The sequence below is a fragment of the Mytilus galloprovincialis genome, chromosome 7 (genome assembly GCF_965363235.1).
Source record: "Mytilus galloprovincialis chromosome 7, xbMytGall1.hap1.1, whole genome shotgun sequence".
Classification (NCBI taxonomy): Eukaryota; Metazoa; Mollusca; class Bivalvia; order Mytilida; family Mytilidae; genus Mytilus; species Mytilus galloprovincialis.
Genome location: NC_134844.1, coordinates 85178945 through 85201964, shown reverse-complemented (window position 1 = coordinate 85201964; position 23020 = coordinate 85178945). Strand labels below are relative to the sequence as shown.

Below are 23020 nucleotides of genomic sequence, written 5' to 3'. Positions count from 1 at the left end.
TAGCTTCTTACCCCACACAAAAGTGAAGCACAATAAATATGTCAACCATCTTGTCCAGATGGTAGAAGTCCAAATTTAACATATTTTATTCAACAGGCAATCATGCAACCAGATTATCTATCTCCTTATTGATACAATGTTCTCAGGATTGTATTTCTTATCATGATTTCCTTAATAGAGGATTACTGCTCTTAATGAAACTATCTAACAAAGATTTCCAAATGGTGAAGCTGAATTCATCCCTTCGTAAATTTTACGGACACCATCATGAGTTGGTTATGGAATATCCGTTTCCCGAGTAATAGTGCATGTAGTGTATATGTTCCTAATGTCGTAACTAAAATCCCCTCCCTTTTTCATGAATGAGACATGAAGCAACAGGACGGGTGCCACTGGTGGAGCACGATCCGCTTACTTTCTGGAACACCTGAGATCAACCCAAATATTTGGTGGAGTTCGTGTAGCTCGGTCCTTAGTTTTCTATATTGTCTTTTATGTACTATTGTTTGTCAGTCTTTTTCTTTTTTAGTTATGGTGTCAGTTTGTTTTCAACTTATGAGTTTGAATGTCCATCTTGTTTCTTTTGCCTCTCTTTTGAGGTAATGAATAATTCATATTACACCATAGCACCAAATACAGATTCAATATTTTCCAGTCTCATGGTTCCGTTTTGTCCTGACAAAGTATCAACCCTGTTATATTCTGAACTAGGGTTTAATAAAGCAGTTCAAAATGAATTTTGTTGTTATAAAGAACCAAAGATATGAACTGTTGGAGAAGGAGGTCTGTCCAAAGTCCAAAACATGAACACACAAATCTCCAGCAATGATGTATGTTTAAAATTAAATAACCTATGGTACCTAAATGTGTGTAATATCACATTCACAATATGTTCAGTGTGTGTAATATCACATTCACAATATGTTCAGTGTATGTTATATCACATTCACAATATGTTCAGTGTATGTAATATCACATTCACAATATGTTCAGTGTATGTAATATCACATTCACAATATGTTCAGTGTATGTTATATCACATTCACAATATGTTATATCACATTCACAATATGTTCAGTGTGTGTTATATCACATTCACAATATGTTCAGTGTGTGTTATATCACATTCACAATATGTTCAGTGTATGTATTATCACATTCACAATATGTTCAGTGTATGTAATATCACATTCACAATATGTTCAGTGTATGTAATATCACATTCACAATATGTTCAGAGTATGTTATATCACATTCACAATATGTTATATCACATTCACAATATGTTCAGTGTGTGTTATATCACATTCACAATATGTTCAGTGTATGTATTATCACATTCACAATATGTTCAGTGTATGTATTATCACATTCACAATATGTTCAGTGTATGTATTATCACATTCACAATATGTTCAGTGTATGTAATATCACATTCACAATATGTTCAGTGTATGTATTATCACATTCACAATATGTTCAGTGTATGTATTATCACATTCACAATATGTTCAGTGTATGTTATATCACATTCACAATATGTTCAGTGTATGTATTATCACATTCACAATATGTTCAGTGTATGTAATATCACATTCACAATATGTTCAGTGTATGTATTATCACATTCACAATATGTTCAGTGTATGTTATATCAAATTCACAATATGTTCAGTGTATGTAATATCACATTCACAATATGTTCAGTGTGTGTTATATCACATTCACAATATGTTCAGTGTATGTTATATCACATTCACAATATGTTCAATGTATGTAATATCACATTCACAATATGTTCAGTGTGTGTTATATCACATTCACAATATGTTCAGTGTATGTATTATCACATTCACAATATGTTCAGTGTATGTAATATCACATTCACAATATGTTCAGTGTGTGTTATATCACATTCACAATATGTTCAGTGTATGTTATATCACATTCACAATATGTTCAGTGTATGTTATATCACATTCACAATATGTTCAGTGTGTGTTATATCACATTCACAATATGTTCAGTGTGTGTTATATCACATTCACAATATGTTCAGTGTATGTAATATCACATTCACAATATGTTCAGTGTGTGTTATATCACATTCACAATATGTTCAGTGTATGTTATATCACATTCACAATATGTTCAGTGTGTGTTATATCACATTCACAATATGTTCAGTGTATGTATTATCACATTCACAATATGTTCAGTGTATGTTATATCACATTCACAATATGTTCAGTGTATGTTATATCACATTCACAATATGTTCAGTGTGTGTTTGCTTGTTTTTGTTGGTGTGTCTTTTGTTTGAGTTAAGCCATTTCAATTGATATTTTCATAGTGTGTCTTTCTATGTTATGATTTAACATTTTTTTTTAGGTTGGGGTGAAGGTTGGCGCCTATTGAATCGTTTAAAACCTGCTGCATTTGTTTGCACCTGTTCTATGACAGGAACCTGTCATACAGTGGTTGTCGTTTGTGTGGTTCATAAATGTTTATCATTTTTTACATAGATTAGACCGTCAGTTTTCCTGTTTGAATGGTTTTACACTAGTCATTTTTGGGTTCCTTTATAGCTTGCTGTTCGGTGTTTAATAGCCAAACCTCTGTGTTGAAGGCCCTTCTTTGACCTATAATTGTTTAATTTTTTCACATTGTGACTTGGATGGAGAGTTGTCTCATTTACACTCATACCTCATCTTCTTTATATCTATGAATAGTCATCAAAGAATTGATTCAATTAGATGGATGCATATTCGTATAAAAACAAACTTACAAATACTACTATTAATAAAGGTTGATGGTGGCTAATTTCGGCTAGTAATTGTTAAGGAGTCTTTAACTTCCTACAATGCAACTGAATGCAATAAGTGGGACAGCACTTACAATCATTTTTTCTGATGTGTGTAAAGCTTGCTTGGCTTTCATGGCATTGTATACTTTTATCCGATTGGCTCTCTCTTCCACTGTTTCCATGGTGACCTGATTGCATGGATGACCTGTGGCAATATTTTGAAGCTCCGCCTTCCTCCTGCCAGTCATGGTTGAAGTCTTGCCTTTGACATCTGATGCCTGCATAGGTCTCTGTGTAAAAATATATAAAAACAATCATTAAAAATATCTCAAATGACAACTAATGCAATATAAAATTAAAATAAAATACTTCGATGAGCACAGCCTGATACTACCTTAGAGGTCGAACCCTGAACATTTGGGGCTTATTTGGACACAACATTCAAGTTTGATACTGTTTGAATTTGGATTGTGATCAAATTTTTTTTACATAATATTGGTTTCTGAAACAAAATAAATGTGGTCAAAGAACTTAGAAATTTGAAATGAGACATTTTATTAACAAACTAGAGGCTCTAAAGAGCCTGTGTCGCTCACCTTGGTCTATGTGAATATTAAAGGAAGCAGATGGATTCATGACAAAATTGTGTTTTGGTGATGTTGATGTGTTTGTACATCTTACTTTACTGAACATTCTTGCTGCTTAAAATTATCTCTATCTATAATGAACTTGGCCCATTAGTTTCAGTGGAAAATGTTAGTAAAAGTTTACAAATTTTATGAAAATTGTTAAAAACTGACTATAAAGAACAATAACTCCTAAGGGGGTCAATTGACCATTTCGGTCATGTTGACTTATTTGTAAATCTTATTTTGCTGAACATTATTGTAGTTTACAGTTTATCTCTATTAATAATAATATTCAAGATAATGACCAAAAACAGCAAAATTTCCTTAAAACTAACAATTCAGGGTCAGCAACCCAACAACGGGTTGTCTGATTCATCTAAAAATTTCAGAGCAGATAAATGTTGACCTTATAAACAATTTTACCCCATGTCAGATTTGCTCTAAATGCTTTGGGTTTTGAGTTATAAGCCAAAAACTGCATTTTACCCCATGTTCTATTTTTAGCCATGGCGGCCATCTTGGTTGGATGGCCAGGTCACCGGACACATTTTTCAAACTACTAACCCAAAAGATGATTGTGGCCAAGTTTGGATCAATTTGGCCAAGTAGTTTCAGAGAAGAAGATTTTTGTAAAAGATTACTAAGATTTACGAACTAGAGGCTCTAAAGAGCCTGTGTCGCTCACCTTGGTCTATGTGCATATTAAACAAAGGACACAAATGGATTCATGACAAAATTGTATTTTGGTGATGGTGATGTGTTTGAAGTTCTTACTTTACTGAACGATTTTGCTTCTTACAATTATATCTATAATGAACTTTGCCCATTAGTAACAGAGAACTATATTTGGTAAAAATTTACATAAATTTACCAAATTAATGAAAATTGTTAAAAATTGACTATAAAGGGCAATAACTCCTTAAGGGGTCAATTGACCATTTAGGTCATGTTGACTTATTTGTAGATCTTACTTTGCTGAACATTATTGCTGTTTACAGTTTATCGCTATCTATAATAGTATTCAAGATAACCAAAAACGGCAAAATTTCTTTAAAAATTACCAATTGGAGGGCAGCAACCCAACAACCAGTTGTCCAATTCATCAGAAAAATTCAGGGCAGATAGATATTGACTTGATTAACAATTAAACTTCTTGTCAGATTTGCTCTAGATGCTTTGGTTTCATAGTTATAAGCCAAAAACTGCATTTTACCCCTATGTTCTATTTTTAGCCGTGGCGGCCATCTTGGTTGAATGGCCAGGTCATCGGACACATTTTTCAAACTAGATACCCCAAAGATGATTGTGGCCTAGTAGTTTCAGTGGAGATTTTGTAAAAGATTACTTAGATTTATGAAAAATGGTTAAAGATTGACTATAAAGGGCAATAACTCCTAAAGGGGTCAACTGACCATTTTGGTCATTTTGACTTATTTGTAGATCTTCCTTTGCTGAACATTATTGCTGTTTACAATTCATCTCTATCTATAATAATATTCAAGATAATAACCAAAAACAGCAAAATTTCCTCAAAATTACCAATTCAGGGGCAGCAACCCAACCGATTGACCGATTCATCTGAAAATTTCAGGGCAGATAGATCTTGACCTGATAAACATTTTTATCCCATGTCAGATTTCCTCAAAATGCTTTGGTTTTTGAGTTATAAGCCAAAAACTGCATTTTACCCCTATGTTCTATTTTTAGCGGTGGCGGCCATCTTGGTTGGTTGACCAGGTCACGCCACACATTTTTTAAACTAGATACCCCAAAGATGATTGTGGCCAAGTTTGGATTAATTTGGCCCAGTAGTTTCAGAGGAGAAGATTTTTGTAAAAGATTACTTTAATTTACGAAAAATGGTTAAAAATTGACTATAAAGGGCAATAACTCCTAAACGGGTCAACTGACCATTTTGGTCATGTTGACTTATTTGTAGATCTTACTTTGCTGAACATTATTGCTGTTTACAGTTTATCTCTATCTATAATAATATTCAAGATAATAACCAAAAACAGCAAAATTTCCTCAAAATTACCAATTCAGGCGCAGCAACCCAACAACCGATTGACCGATTCATCTGAAAATTTCAGGGCAGATAGATCTTGACCTGATAAACATTTTTATCCCACGTCAGATTTCCTCAAAATGCTTTGGTTTTTGAGTTATAAGCCAAAAACTGCATTTTACCCCTATGTTCTATTTTTAGCCGTGGCGGCCATCTTGGTCGGTTGACCGGGTCACGCCACACATTTTTTAAACTAGATACCCCAATGATGATTGTGGCCAAGTTTGGTTTGATTTGGCCCAGTAGTTTCAGAGGAAAAGATTTTTGTAAAAGTTAACGACGACGGAGACGGACGACGACGATGGACGCCGGACGCCAAGTGATGAGAAAAGCTCACTTGGCCCTTCGGCCAGGTGAGCTAAAAATGGTTAAAAATTGACTATAAAGGGCAATAACTCCTAAAGGGGTCAACTGACCATTTCAGTAATGTTGACTTATTTGTAAATCTTACTTTGCTGAACATTATTGCTGTTTATAGTTTATCTCTATCTATAATAATATTCAAGATAATAACCAAAAACAGCAAAATTTCCTTAAAATTATTAATTCAGGGCCAGCAACCCAACAACAGGTTGTCCGATTCATCTGAAAATTTCAGGGTAGATAGATCTTGAACTGATAAACAATTTTACTCCATGTCATTTTTGCTCTAAATGCTTTGGGTTTTGAGTTATAAGCCAAAAACTGCATTTTACCCCATGTTCTATTTTTAGCCATGGCGGCCATCTTGGTTGGATGGTCGGGTCACCGGACATATTTTTCAAACTACTAACCCAAAAGATGATTGTGGCCAAGTTTGGATTAATTTGGCCCAGTAGTTTCAGAGGAGAAGATTTTTGTAAAAGATTACTAAGATTTACGAAAAATGGTTAAAAATTGACTATAAAGGGCAATAACTCCTAAAGGGGTCAACTGACCATTTCAGTCATGTTGACTTATTTGTAAATCTTACTTTGCTGAACATTATTGCTGTTTACTGTTTATCTCTATCTATAATAATATTCAAGATAATAACCAAAAACAGCAAAATTTCCTTAAAATTACTAATTCAGGGGCAGCAACCCAACAACGGGTTGTCCGATTCATCTGAAAATTTCAGGGCAGATAGATCTTCACCTGTTTAACAATTCTACCCTGTCAGATTTGCTCTAAATGCTTTGGTTTTTGAGTTATAAGCCAAAAACTGCATTTTACCCCTATGTTCTATTTTTAGCCATGGCGGCCATCTTGGATGGTTGGCCGGGTCACCGGACACATTTTTTAAACTAGATACCCCAATGATGATTGTGGCCAAGTTTGGTTTAATTTGGCCCAGTAGTTTCAGAGGAGTTAACGACGATTTTTGTAAAAGTTTACGGACGACGGATGCCAAGTGATGAGCTAAAAATGGAGCCCAATATTCAAATTAGTAATATAACCCCCATCTGAACCAAATCAAGCATTAGTGCATTTTTGTGTGCAAGAATTAAAATCAAAAGAAACACAATTATCTTAACTACCATTTCTAGTTTTAAAATTTTCAGGGGTAATGCCTTAGAATTAAGTGATTGTCATGTTCCATAATCTACTGTGATAGTCAAAATGTAGGTTTATAGATGTATACCCTTTATGCTCATATCTATTATTCTAATATTAAGGCATGAATGAATACAATACATAGTGATCATAGCCGATAGTCAAGCAAGCATAACAGTGATAATCTGGGGGAAAAAATCTTCTGCTATTAAATAAGTCAACTGTCTTATACCTAGTGACGTAAACTTATAATACTATATGCTAGTACTGTACATACAATGATTTCTCCCTATACTAATGAAACATCAGAAATTATACATCTTTTCTTTGTTGGTGCCATTTGGTTGCTGTCGTATTGATATATATCGTATTTCCTTTAAGGCGGTACCCAACACTTTCACTAAAAATTAATTTGGCTCATTTAATTTTCTTAAAATTTTGACAATGTATTTACTTTGACCCTTTAACTAAAATACAAAAATTTCAAAAATTTTGAACCAACTGTTTTGTTTTTACACTGGTTATATAGTAGTTTGACAAACACCAATTTTGATCATGGAGAAGCTTAATATTCCCTTTACAACACAACGAAATTAAAACATTTAGCTGACTTTACAGAGTTATCTCCCTGTAGTGTTAGGTACCATCTTAATTCATACTGTTACTCATTGTTATCTCTACAAACCTGATTATTTGTCATTTTGTGTTCATATTTTTTTATTATAACTGTCCTGGCTATCTCCATGATTTCTTTAACGGTCAGACCACTGAGTCCACCCCTGACCACTCGTACCTCTTGAATAACATCCATCACCTGTGACCTGTAATCAAGATATACATATTATAAAGAAGGAGACAAGATATCTAATATACTTCTATTGTAAATGGTCGTCTTTTTTAATATATTTTGCACTGAATAAGTTTGTTCTGGTCCCTTGTGACACAAGAAATTTTCCTATTCATTTAAGAATTGAATGCTACTTTTTGCAAAGGAGTAGGTCTAGTAAGACCCCTTTTTGGCCCCAAAATATAGCAGTTTTACAAAATTGTTGAAATGTAAACTTTTAGTCATTTATTGGACAGTAGAAAGGTTCTGCTACATAAATATGGGCTCTTTTTGCCAATACAATGCACATATATTGAGAACTAGCACCATTAATTCATGCTAAATTACTGAAATCTTCACAATTCCAGCATTTTAGTTAAATTTTAGACGGTTTTCGTGTAAAACAAAAGTGGCCGCATTCGTGTTCATCCAAAATATTGAAATGGAAGTTGTATTTAATGATATTACATTACATATATAAAGATTGAGGATGAACACGGATGCGGCCACTTTCGTTTTTGACAAAAACCATCTGAAAAGTGACATTTTTTCGCATATTTGGTAGATTTCTCATATTTGAGCCAGAATCGGATCGTTTTTAATGACTAAATAAGTTAAAATCTTTCACATAAATTAATTGCATCATATGAAATAGACACTTAAGTGTTTAAAAAGTGGTCAAAATCTTTCGTCAGATGAAACTGAAATTTGAGGCCAAAATCGGTCCTTACCGGACCTACTCCTTTATAGGGTTGTAAAAGCGTTGACCGAAGTACATTTTGTATGAAGCGCGGAAGTTACAAAAAGAAGCATTCAATACTTATAATTACATTTTTTTAGCTAGGATCATAAAAAACACGATTTTATCAAGTTTTTATTTTATTCACCTGTGCACTTTATTGTGGGACCTCGTGTCACAGGGTTGTCAATAAGATTTAAAGTAGGAGGTTAAATAATAAAAGTAGCAGGCAACACCGGCGGACGGCATAGCCGTTCGGCGCGACGAGCTTGCTCGTTGCCCTTCACGGCGAGGGGTCTGGGGGCCGCTTAAGGCCCCCAGAATTTTTTTTTAAAATGGTGCAAAATCCTGCAGCCTGAGGGGCTCCTGAACTCTAATTTTGTTCTTCGCAAACACCATTTTTTTAATGATGATAAGGTAAATGAGCAGCAAGATGGTCATATTTTCTATAAAGTTGATCACATATCATCAAGACTTTCAGCTAACAAGTTATTGAAGTTGTTTGCGGATTTTTGAGGAAAATAATGAAGGCATGACTCTGTAAGACATGGTGATCATTCAGGAAAAGATTTAAATTTGATTTTATTAGTTGAAAATATTTTTAATTTAACTGTAGACATGCAATTATTCAAATAGTTCTAACCCATAGAAAACATTTTTCAGTACTAATAATTTCAAATACTTATCACAATAAATCAAATGATGAATTCAATGGACTGTTGTTTAAAGGCAAAAAGGATGCACTTTGGTGAAATTACAATAATCTAGAATTTAAAATTGATACCATAATTCAGAAGAGCATTAGTTAAGAAGCAAACAAAAGGAAAGAAAGAAATCTAAGATCTGCTTAAATTTTGGTATTAAAATGACTTTTTGTGAGTTAATAATTGAAGTCTTTTATTTAAGAAAGGAAAAATGGGATCATCATGGTCATGGGTCAAAATATTTTACCCTGTATCATAGGAAAAAACCCAGAGATTAAACATCTGACAGAAATTCCAGAACCTGGCCAAAGTACATCCTTGAATGCATAATGCAAGACTCACACTTCTTTATAATCATACGGAGACATCATCCTCATCCTCATCCTCACTTTTTATTATTATTACTTGGATCAGGTTAGTCAGGGCATGATTGTGTGAGATTTCTTTTTTAATAGCATTGTGTCATGTTTGTTTGGGGAATGTTAAGCAAGACCTGTCATGTGTGATAATAGTATATCCTCCTTTACACAATATATCTCTTGGTGTCAGGTGGTGGCATGCTCCTAGTAGTCCTAGTATTTATGACTCTATTTGAAGCTACACAATGACATGCAGACGAGCTATCTCTACATTTTTTTCTTTCATTTCAAAAGAAAGGCCATGGGACAGGTAAACATATGATTCATGATTTATGGTAAAAATAAAGAGTCTGCTGTTAAGAGGCTCTATCACTTGAAAACAAGAAAGTGAAAATCACTTAATGAAAATAATGAGATGTCTGCTTTTACGAGACAAGACATTGCTCTTTTTTTGATTTCATGGTAGGACCACGATCATGCACTTTCATGAACATGACCAAGGAGGGTGTCTCAATTATTTGAATGCAAATGTCATAGAAGAAACCTTTTTTCACTTTGTTGTTGATTGAAAAAAATCTGAAATTCTTTTCATTTCTCTGACTATGCTATTGACTGGTTACAAAATCTCGTTATTACTATGAATGCATATTTTTCCTGGTTTCAGTACAAAATCTTATAGTACTTTGCAGCGAAATCAACAACCAGGATCTATTTTACCGGAAATTCAATTTTATTAACCAATCAGAAATGCCGTTATATATCTCTCTAGATTGTCCTAGATAGTGACCGACGATCTAAAACTAAAAGTACGATTTATATTTTTTTGACATCAGAAAAACAACCGATGGGAATTTGATTATAAACGACCATTTCAATCGGCAATCGGTTCTTAATGAATACGCTGCTGTCATCATGAATGATAAATTTTATTGTGTAATGCAATTGCTTACGGAATAACATCATACATGTGATGTGCAGTTAGCCAATCAGAATAACGTATTATAATGAAACATACATCTAATGTAATTATTTCTATATATATAAATTTGGATTTGGTTATTTACATCCTTCCAAGATGGTAACGTGTATAGAGTAAACAAAACTTCTAGATCATCTATATGCTGACATTATAGTACAGTTCCAATTGATAGTCTGATCTTTAAATTGTTCACAAGTATTATTTGTATTTTTTGGCGATAAATTGGCATATTGTAGACTTATTGTGTAAAAGGTGTTTGACAGAGAAGAAGACTCTTCTATTAGAAAAAAATTGATAAGTGGTCATAATATAAGAAAGATAGCCTGAACAATAATAGGAAATGATCAATTAAAATTTTAAGCATTGTCAAGATAAACTAAAATTTACTTTTTTGCCCCCTAACATTTAGTTGTCTTGCCATTTTGTTTCAGTTCAATTCTCCATATTATTTTTTGTTCTCTTGATCAAACTTTTAATTCAAATTCTCAGGAAAATCAATATACATTTTAACCACAAGATGCAATAACTCTGTTTTGCTGAAGTATTCTTATTACAATACCTAGTAAGACCTGTATAGACTTCCATTAACATCTGAACTAGTCTGTCAAAGTTATTACTCTTGGTTGTCTTATCTGCTGCAGATTTGTGTCGTATCCTACTGGCTGCTGGTTTCTTAACATCTGATGGTTTGGTTTCTTTCCTTTTCTTTTTGGTCACCTAAAAATTCAAATTTGATTAAAGTACATGTATTATAAGAGATTTAAGACTTTTTCTAGTCATTGACACTGATATCACATCTTCTGATATCTATTTGAATCTAAACAGTATACTCTGATGGATAGTTGTCTCATTGGCAATCATTTCACAACTCCTTGTTTCTATATATATATATAGTTAACCGATGTTTACTAATTTGAAGAGATACATCTTAAAGTTTTCAGTAAATTCAGTAAAAAGTCTTCTTTGTTTCATTTATTTAAGATATGATTCTTGTTAAAATCTTAAATATTGTTCTTGTAGGTACTAACATTGATTTTTGTTGCCTTTTTGGAAAAGTTATTATTATCCTTCATCCTGTCAATACTGAATTTACTACTAAAGGATTTTATTGAGCCCCAGCACCTCTTACAAAGTCCGATATATCTGAACTTCCTAAATTTGTCTTTGAAATTATCTTTTCTATACAGAAAGTACAAATGTTTTGGTATTACAAATCTTTTATAAGTTGCAAGGATAGAAAAACTTTTTTGTCTGGGATATAAAGTGCAAGGTATTCTAATTGGTAATGCATGCAACAACCATAAATCTCTACAATGTTTACTGTATACACATTAAAGTTTTTCCATGTTTTCACTTCTCAATGTCTGTCAATGAGAAAAGGAGGATCAACCAAAGTGTTGACACAGCAAACCAGGGTTGGCAAACTATTACCCGCCCGGGAAAACCCAGGCGGGAATTCCCGGGTTTTCCCGGGCTGGGCAATACTCCCAGAAATGGATAATACTGGGCAATAAGACTTTTTAAGCTTATTTTAACACAAAATAGTAAAGTCTTGTTGTAGTTTCATAGTATTATAGCTAAATATATACATTTTATACAGATAACCATTGAGAGTCATGTTTCTAGAAGATTGAAAATTCAATTTCATTCTTTTCTCTACTACTTCTCATACATGTCAAGTGACATGATATTCGCGTGTAATACATGCTTTTTCAACGGTTTACACACGAGGATTTTGTCACATGGCGTGTACACGCTTTTCACCACTTTACACGCAATTACACGCTTTTTTGTTCTTTTCATTTTTTGGTTGTTAGTGATATCGCTATTCTCGGGTTTTTTCCTTATTCGGCGATAAATACCGAAAAAATTCGAAGTAATTGTTTGGCTGCCACATTTTTTGTTTTTCTATATGGACAAACAGTAAAGGGTAAGTAGTTTGTGATTAGTTTTAACAATTTTGTGACTTTCTTTCAAATTCACTTTATAGGGGACATGTGCACAGAAATAGGTCAATTCCAGGGCCTGTACCATCGTCTAAAGTGCCGATCGTTAAGCCAAAACGATGTGTACAGCAAGATTCAAGATTTATGTATTATATTTTAGAGTTCGAGTTTAAATGATCGAGTGACAAATAACGCATATTTTGTGCATTCTATGTTGCAATGATAAAAAAACCCAATACATGTGAGAGGAGAAATACAATGTAGCTATTTGAATAAGCATTTAACATGTTTATCTAATGGAAATCAAATTTAAAAAACATTTTTCTTTTTCAATTTCAGTTTCAAATCTAGCCAACACGGCAACAGATTTCTACAGGCCATGGGAATAAAAATATCACGGAACTGTTGGATCAGCTCTCATAGTACCAGCTTTCTTCTGATGAACTACCCAGTTTTAACCAGGCAATAGCAATGGGAGCAATGGCAGAAATAATAGATGACATTTTACATTGCTCAAAAAAAACATGACATTCTTTCAAATCTTGATGAAGCTAATTCAGTCAAATATCAATTCCTACTGTGGGAGAGCCTTTTCAATTATAAAGAAATTGACACTGAATTTGGATGAGAACTTGACTATGTTACATTTGTATTGTGTGCTGTTATCAAATAAATGTAACTAAACTTGAAACTGGCAGTTGTTTTGAATATGTGCCTAGTGGTGGTGCTTTAAAAGCAACATTACAGACCACTGTTTAATAAAATAAAAGTTCACAGTAGAATATATATATTGTTTTTTTATATTCACAACTTTGTATGAAATTATGAACATTACCACATTCATATTAACAAGTCCGCATCTACGTCACGCGTTTTCACACGCTTTTTGACATATCATGTCATGTCATGACATGATTTCCCATTGTAAGAGGTTGACATGTATGCTACTTCTATGTAGGCGGAATACAAAATTTGAATATTTTAGGATTATGAATACCTTGTTAATTTCCATGTATTGTTTCAACTATCCAAACTTTAAAAAAAAATGCATTTTATAGCAGTGTTTATGTGAATTATAAATTTAAATGTCTATGCAATCATATTGCTAAATAAACAACCTACAGGGTCAAGTCATTAACCCTTATAGAAATGAAAAGGCTGAATATTGTTATATAAACATATCAATGTCCTAAGCAAACACTATATATATGCTACAAAAAGACATAAAACATAGTGCGATATACGAAAACTTTATAAGTCTAATGTCAGAATTGTATAGAATGATAGATAATACATAGTGCGATGTACTGTGTAAAACAAAAATTTTAAAAGTCTGATCTTGGAATAGTACAGAATGATAGACGCAGTGTTCTCCCCAGGCCGTTTTAGCGCCGCGATTTTCAGCGCTATTTCAATTTCCCGCTGTCCTATTGCACTTACCGCAGCGCTATCCCACTCAACCACGTCGCTATCCCACTCAACCGCGTCGCTATATTTTTTTTCGCATTTTTTCAAATTTTTAAAATTTCCCGCTTATTTTACTCTTCGGATCACGTGATTGACTGGTTTACGATTTTTGAATGAATTATTTCCGTTGTATTAAAGTAACTGCGCGGGACCAGTCTAATAAAAATGGCGTCTTTGAAAGATCTAAATAAACAAAGATTTCGACATTGACATCTATTTTTTCAATTAAAAGAATATATAGAGGCATATATGAATGAAATGAGATGAAATGAATTGACCGAATTTCCCGACGACACTCACAAACTTGTTTTACGAACTTAGAACAAACGATGATTTTAAAAACGATCAAACACAGGGGTTTGTTGCAAATTAGTTGCCGGGTTTACTATCCATACGAACCCCGAAAATGAGCAAGTCTTTGAAGTATTAATCATCACCTATTCAAACTTATAATGGTTTAGTCAGAAATTCTACCATTTGAAAACAATTGAGAGGATATGTTTAGAAAAACAAACCCCAAGCTGATACGACTTGAGAAATTTCACTTTCTCGATGTTCAGCTTGGATGAGGCCATTTAAATATTATAAAAGGTTAAGGTCAGAAAAATGAGAAATCTTTATGCTAAAAAATGTCAATTCCTGTCAAACGTCGTAAGGTAAACTACACTGCTACAGTGGGTTACAAAACCAAACAGAAGCTGACAATGACTTTATTGTTGGTCCTACATGTTCTGCAACATTACCTGTTAGTGCTAAGAAATCTTCACATAGGTAGTCTGGTGTAGACCCATCATGGAAAAAGACTTCTCCTTCAGTTTTATACACTGATAGTATGAGGATTTAATATATGAATTTACAATGGAGGAAAAAAAAGAATCTTCTTCTATATGATGTGTATCCAGACAAAAACATTAACAAACAAAGGGGTACATTGTAACTATCATGAGCATGATGATGACATCATTACAAGAGAAAACATCAATAGCATAATATAATAAAAACACATCAAATCAATTACAAACAAAACGCGCGCTGCAATAAAGTTGCTGAGAATTGTCGAAAATTACGTGCTTACCACAGCGCTATCCAAAAATCCTGGGGAGAACACTGGATAGACGTATTAATAAAATTAAATAAAATAATAGTATAAATAAATAAAGTTAATATTTATATTAGATACATAAACTATACAAAGACAACATCCAGGTTACTGTAAAGGTAAAGGTTTATTTAGTCCACATGTTTTGTCAATAATGCAGCGTCATCAGGACAATATTACAGAGTTAAGATTCTTTGAAGTATAATTTATATTAGATAATTAAGAAAGCAAATTTACTTGGTACAAAATGTAACACAATATTCTCTACAACAGCAAGCAGATAGGATGGAATGCATAAAGGGTGCACGAATGTAATAATGTGATGGTGTTATCTCCCTTATATATATCTTCATTTCTCATTTCAATTTTGTAAAAAAATAAAATAAGTGAAACATGAAAATCCTACAAGTTTAAATTGCAGTTTTATACTTTTTTGTCCAGGAATACAAAATAAGCATAGACAATTATTCCACTCAGTACAATTTTTACAATTGAAATGTAAAAGCTGGAACTTTGTAGAAATAATTCTATATAACATGGAATTATTTTTTAATATTCTTGTGGTACCTATAAAAAGCATGACAAAAAAGACCAAGAAATATGTTTAGATTTCAATGATTGAAAGATGATCCATGTTTATGAACTAGCTACAAATCTAAACTGCAAAGCAAGTGACACTCAAAACTCACCTATATCTCAAGTCTTGCTATAAAGTCAAATAAAATATAAATAAGAAAACAAATTCCATTACTTCACAGCTGTGTGAATATAACAGCACCTGCACATGAGGGTTATTCCATTAAAATGTTTGTGGTAGGGTAGGAAGGGAAGTTTAACAATTGAATATGGGTCATGGGTCTTTTTTCAGTATGTGTCTATTACCATTATGCAAAATTATATAATAAATGGTTCTTGGTTGTAAAGATATTTTTTAAAGTCCTGTCCTACCCTCCCACATACATTTTAATGGAATAGTCCTGAGTGTGTGTAAAAACAATGAAGTTAAATTTTCTGGATTTTTTTCTGGTAATGAAATCACAATAACAATAGCCGTGTTGTCCAGTCTTAGACTTTAGTCGAAAAATCGAGACATAGAAATTCTACATTCCGTCAGCATTGTCAGCGTCCACACACTCACTGTGGTTAAAGTTTTCCAAAATTTTAATAACTTACTTGAACATTTTGGGTTTCTACCAAACTTGGACAGAAGCTTATTTATGTTCATAAGATAGTATCCAGAAGTTAATTTTGTAAAAATAAAATTCCATTTCTTCCGTATTTAACTTATTTAAATGGACTTAGTTTTTCTGACAGATAAAATAACATTCACTCTGTGGTTAAAGTTTTTAAAATTTTAATAACTTTCTTAAACTATCCTTGATATGTACCAAACCTGGACAGAAGCTAGTTTAGGCCTTTTTTTTTTAATTAGTTGGTTTACGGATCCGCCGACCCGATTTTGTTTAAAAGTGAAATAAAATTAAAATTTTGATTTCGTGTTGTTTTTTATTCCGCCGACCCGATTTTTCGAGTGCTGTGAATAAAAAAATCTGAGGCGTTCCAAAACGTTTTGTCTGTGTCAATAAAGCGTTTGTAGTGAACGGCGTATTTTGAAAAGCTTCGAAATGACGCAGACGAATTCAAAAACCCAACGAGGGAGGACCATGGAGTCTGACGGCTTCATCTACTTTCAGTTGAATATTAACTTTGATGGTCAACGTACTGAGAGCACTTTTATCAAATGCAAACCTAAGCAAACAATCGGCGATGCCATATTCGACAATATGGCTGATGAAAATGTTGCCCTTGTCAAGGTACAAACAGTTTCGCCACCAAACAAAACTAGGGCAGACACCCCTACCAGTACACCCGTAGAAGTGCTTGCGTCCTTTGGGGCAAAAATTATATTTGTTGATGTAAATGAAGGAGCACCTCCAGAAAAAAGTGCAAAGCTGAACATGGATGATAAAGTTAATGCTAGACATTAAACAACAATTGACCATCCATCCATCAAATGCAAAGCATATCAAGATAAGAGCTAAACTATTTCTCCTCCTCAACCCCTGTAATGTCATGAATGAACAGCATTTTTTTTTTTTTTTTTTCCTCCAACTCAAATTTTTCAGAACAGTTATACGTGAACAAAAAAAAAATCTAAGATTGCTATTTTATTTTTATTTTTTTTACCTCCTCCGACCCTAACCTTTGACACTAGTTGTCCGTAAACCAACTAATTAAAAAAAAAAGGCCTTATGATCGTAAGATAGTATCCAGAAGTAAATTTTGAAAAAATAAAATTCCAATTTTTCTGTATTTTATTTATAAATGGACTTTATTAGTTTTTCTGCCATAAAACATTATTCTCACTGTGGTTAAAGTTTTTAAAATGTTTATATCTTTCTTGAACTATCCTTGGTTTGTACCAAACTTGGACAGAAGCATGTTTCTTATCATAAGATAGTATCTAGAAGTAAATTTTGTAAAAAAATAATCCATTTTTCCAGTATTTTCCTTATACATGTTATAGACCGACTCAGTTTTTCTTCCAGTTAAGATTACATACAGTCTGCAATTAAAGTTTTTAAAACATTTTTAAGATTCTTAAACTATCCTGGATTTTTACCTAACTTGGACAGAAGCTTCTGACAATCAAAAAATAGTATTGAAAGGAATATTTTTATAGATTGTTTTCATCATTTTTGTTGAGTGTGCGATTAACAGCAAAAGTAGGCGAGACAAACCCTTACAACTTTTTTTTTTATATAATACCGATAAAACATATAAAACCTATTTCAGTTGAATTATGGAACATGTTTAGAAGTGTTCTTTGATGTGTCTATAGTTGTAGCTGTTCTGTTCTATCACAATCCAAAAGATACCCTATCTAGTCCGTCTTATATCCCACAAAAAGGATGTAGAAACTACATTTATTGATTAATTTGCTCAATTCCCAAACATTTATGAAATACTTGCCACTGGACATTATCTAACACAATAAACATTGAAACACAAAAATCAATAAATAGTGTTTTGTTTAAACAGGGAAGCAGTTCTTACCTGACACCAGTCTTCATCCTCTTCCTGTTTTTCTTTCTCTCCATCTACTTTCACATCTTCTGTTTTTCTTTTCTCTGGCAATGTTATTTCTTCTAAAGTGTCAACAGCTATTGAGAAAAGACAAAGATATTTCCATATGACGGTTTAAATTATTACAATATCAAACTAATACTATGATTCTTTCAGTTTTTGTGCATTCCCGCCTTCCACTTTCCAAACTCAAATTAAGCCATATATATATATATATCAATGTATATTATTTTTTTTTTATTATATTCAAGTGCTTAATATTTTTCTTTTGTACAATAAAATAACAAAATTTTGAAAACTGACTATGCCATATGGGATTTTCTCATTGTTGAAGGCCATACAGTAACCATAAATACTTTTTTGGTGTCATTTGGTCTCTTGTGGAGAATTCATCCCACTATGCATTAGTAGCCTTGAGCTGTTTTCTGCTCGTTGTTCGTGGTGTTCGTCTTTTTGACACATTCCCCATTAGTATAATTTTATAAGTGCCATCCAACCCCCATATGATTAATTCTAAAACACCTTTTAGATCTTTATCTTCTCAAGTCCATAAAGCATCTTTCTGAACTTGTTTGCAATACTTACATTGTTTACCAATATGAGATTCTAAAGGCCTCCTTGGGTCAAAATTTGGAACAAATGGTTCAGCATAATCATCCACTTCATCATCCCAGCTTGGTTCAGATAAAACTGGTGGATGATTCACTTTGGTGTTCTCAAAACTTCGTCTTTTCTTCTGCAGTCTTGGCGATAAATTTGGTAGACCCGATGAGAACTGCCATTTCTTCTCTGCCTCTGTTGGACTTGGTGAGTTGCTATCAAATCCTGATAATTTTCCATGCAATATATCTTTCCTTCCTGAGTTTGGCTGAGATAGATGTCTAGTCTTCTCCATGACGGGCAATGACAAAAGTGGTGGCTTCTTTTCTGGTGCAGGCAGAAGTGGCACTTTCTTACCCTGTTCCACAGCAAAATTTGAAGTTGCTGAATCAGCCGTTTTCGATTGAGGTAGATTGTAAGATAAAGTTTTACTGAAGGTGAAACCTAAACCAGTAACTTCCAGGGGTTTTTGGACAGTTGATTCTTTATTGAAACCGCTTAAAATATTAGCACGATTAGGGCTGATTTCTGTTTTCCTAAAGTCTTTAACACTTTCTGTACATCCATTGGAGCTAGAACTATTAGGTGGTATTACCATTGAGGACCCACTTGCAGGAATAGTGTCTGAAGAAGTTTCGACAGAAAAATCATTCTTGCCACCAAAACCAGGTGGTCTGACTGTAGATTTTGGTGAAAGAGTAGAATCATCAATTATCGAGGAGCTCAACGATTTACTTGATTTGGTAACCATGGTTACTTTCTCTGGTGAACATAAGTATTTGTCCATCTTCAGTTCCAGTGAATTACAGTTGTTAACATTACTTGTTGATTTGTTGCCATATTTAATAATGTCTGCATGCTTTTTCAAAATTTCAGAGCCATCACCTTGTAACATTGTTTTCATATTATTTTTGGTGGGTGTTGCTGGTTTCATTGTAAGAGATTGGTCACCTGAACCATTAACAATAGATTTCATTGAGAGATCATAATTAGAACTTGCAACAGATATTTTGATAGGCAGATTATGATCAGAACTTGTAACAGAGGTTTTCATTGGTTTATTATGGTTGCCAATAGCAGCATCACTTTTGCTGTGTTCAACTTGACTAGAAAAATTCAGATTTGTTGGCTTAATATTTGTCTGATCTGTCATAGTATTTGGCATTTCTGGTCTATAAATCTGACTGGGAACTGCTTCACCCGTCATTTCCAAAGCACTTGTTGCATTTGTTGTTCCAGCAGTTTCCATTCCAAAAGCCTGCATCTGATTGGCCATTCCAGCCCCATCTGACTTTCCAAGATAATTATGTAAAACTGACGTCTGCTGAAGAGCTATCATATTCAACATGACTGGATTACTGGCTAAATGTGGGTACACTTGCTTTAACTGCTGAACAACAGCCTCGTACAATGAGTTATTAGTAACCTGAGACAAAAGTCCACTTTGATTTTGACAAGACAGATCTGGCTGAACATTTGACTGGAGATGACTTTGACACAGTGATGACATTGCACTTTCTTCCTGAGGTATAATTGTAGCATTAGCACTAGTAGAAACTCCAATTACATTTGTGTTCAAATACGACCCTTGACTTTCCCCTTCCATTAACTGTTCATTGTTTTTATGACTAGAATCAATAATTGCACTGGTTTGCTGCTGAGCACTGCTAGAATTCATTGTAGAATCATTATCAGTCAATCGTTCAGATTGTTTCTCCACAGATTCTTGACTAGAACTTTTGTTTGCGATGAAGAACTGATTTTCCTCGGAAGCTGAGAGTAAAACGGGAGTATGGCACTGTGACGTCTGCTGTGAGGCTGCAGACACATACTCACTACTCGCTGAATGATAGGACTTGCTCATCTCAACATCGAAATCCAATTCATCATCGTCAATATCTTCTAAAGAACCCTGAATGTCTATATTGTGTGCAATGGCCTTGTCTACATTTTCATTTTTTACTGCATTGCCACTGTTTTCCACTGTAGATGCAATGCCATTGTTTTTCACAGTAGAAATATCGTTATCTGTTTTTACTGTAGACAATTTGATTTCATGTTTCACTGTATTCACCTCACCTGTGATTGGTTTTGCAGACATTTCACTTTCATTCTGTTCTTTCAACAAGGTATTTTCTTCATCAAATTCCATCTTTTCATCAAATTTCAAGTTAACCTCAAGTTTCTCTAAAGAAGCCGATGTTTTCACTAACATCCCTGACAATTTAACAGATGCTGGTATTTTCTCAGAATTTTTTTCTACATTGTTAAATTCCTCAATACTTTCATCTGTCTTTCCTTCTATAACTTGATTTGATTCTGTGCTTTCTTTCTCCAACTTCTTTTTCTTACTTTTCTTTCCTTTCTTACTCTTTGCTTTGTCCTTGACATCTATATTTTCTTTCCTTTCTTCAGAATTATCTCTAGAAACACCTTTATCCTCTAAAATCTCAACAGAATTTTCAGGTAACGTGTTGACTGCATTGCTATCTTTCAAAGCCTCTGTTACTAATGTGGTATGACTAGAACTATTCAAATTTTTAATTTCAGATTCAGCTTTTCTAACGGTAGATGAAACTTCCCTGACGACTTCCTTCATGACATTCAAAGTTTCTAACATGTTGTCTTTACCAATAGCAGTATGTTCTTGTACACAGTCAGACAATAGTTTCATTGTACTGAGCATATCCTTGAACACAGTCATCAGATATTTAGTGGCTTCATCACTACCATCTAACTTGTGTAAAAGCTTTTTTATTGCCTCCGAGAGAAATCGTGTTTGATGTTCATTAATGGATGGGCTCTCTTTTGACAACATTTTCTCAGTCTGCACTTCTTTTGAATCTGTTTTGACCTGCAATACATATGATAGAGACATTCACAAAAATTCTTTGTTATTGCCACTTCATTATATTACTAAATGAAGTACCGTGAACCAACTTATTTCTGCAGATATTTTGTTTCCCATTGAGTCCTTTTTAGACCAAGTCAGAGCTGATTAATTGCAGGATTTTCAAATTTTCTTGATGTATTCAATTTTTGCTAGTTTTTGATGATTTTCATTCGTGTCACGATAATCCCAAAAATAAATTGCATAATCGTGAATATTAGTTGGTTTACAGTACATGCAATTGCACACTTAGCAAAGGCAAAATTCTTATCATAGTTTACAAACATTTCAACAAGTTGTCCTTGACTTCTGTCTTTTAGTTATGCAAAAATTGAAGATGTGCAATCATGATCATTGACAATTACTCAAGCTCTCAACATTTGTTATGCCCTGTGATTCAAGTTGCTTAAATAACTGTCCCCAGTCTGGAACTTTTTCTAAGAATGTTTTTTTTTTGTTTTTTTATAAAATTATGATATTAGCAGATCTTAAAATTTGTTGATATTGTCCCATTTTTTTAAACATGGTGAAATTAAGATGGATTTGATTTTATTTTTGGTATTTTAACGCCACTTTTAAGCACCACATTTAGGCTATTTCGTGGTGGCCAGGTTTTATTGGTGGAGGAAGCCAGAGTGCCTGGAGAAAACCTGACTGGTTAGTGATTACAGAAGTAACTTTTAGACCACTAAGCCACCGAGGCCAGAAACGAAAATAGATGAATGGATTGTCCTTTTGGTTTTGCATATTTTAATTGGATGAGAAAGACAGAGTGCCAAGAAAGAACAACCAACCAAAACTGGCTATCCTAGTCAATTACTGTGAAAGTACTTTTATTCGTGGGGTGCCAATTTTCGTGGATGACTTTATCCACGAATTTAAGTGTCCAACGAAATAAAGCAACCATTGTCCAAATCAAGACATGGAAAGATCCCCATGAAGGTTTGACTACTGATATGATCTAGAGAATATATTGAATAACCTGAGAATACTTTAATAGCAGTCACAGAACTACAGCTGCATGCAGGATTATTCCCATTTAATCTTAAGTAACCTAAACTGTACAACTTTAGATCTTTTAATACTCATAAAAATATTTTTTTTATGAAAGTCAGATTTCCAGTACTGATATGCTAGTTTGATAAAGTGTTCATTTTATATCCTCATAGTTCTCGTACATATGCGGAATAATAATTTCATGCTGGGCTTGATTTTGATAATAATTATTTGACAATTCAAGATACGTTTATAGAATTTGTTTATCATTCTGATTTCTTAAGGTGACATGTTTATGGCCTAATTAACG

The 23020-nt window shown here is 33.4% G+C and overlaps 1 protein-coding gene across 2 annotated transcripts in view; it reads right to left on the bottom strand.

Moving 5' to 3' along the window:
- LOC143083893 (uncharacterized) overlaps window positions 1-23020 on the bottom strand; it is a 64314-nt gene that overhangs the window by 5267 nt on the left and 36027 nt on the right. Inside the window, exons 8-12 of one of the 2 annotated variants that reach the window (XM_076260268.1) lie at window positions 18810-21678; window positions 18195-18301; window positions 11185-11342; window positions 7704-7839; window positions 2899-3096 (exon numbers count right to left, since the gene is read on the bottom strand). In XM_076260268.1, coding sequence (XP_076116383.1) covers window positions 2899-3096; window positions 7704-7839; window positions 11185-11342; window positions 18195-18301; window positions 18810-21678 — 3468 coding nt within the window. Of the gene's footprint in view, window positions 1-2898; window positions 3097-7703; window positions 7840-11184; window positions 11343-15826; window positions 15844-18194; window positions 18302-18809; window positions 21679-23020 lie in introns of those variants that run through there. The other variant, XM_076260269.1, reaches the window with a different exon arrangement.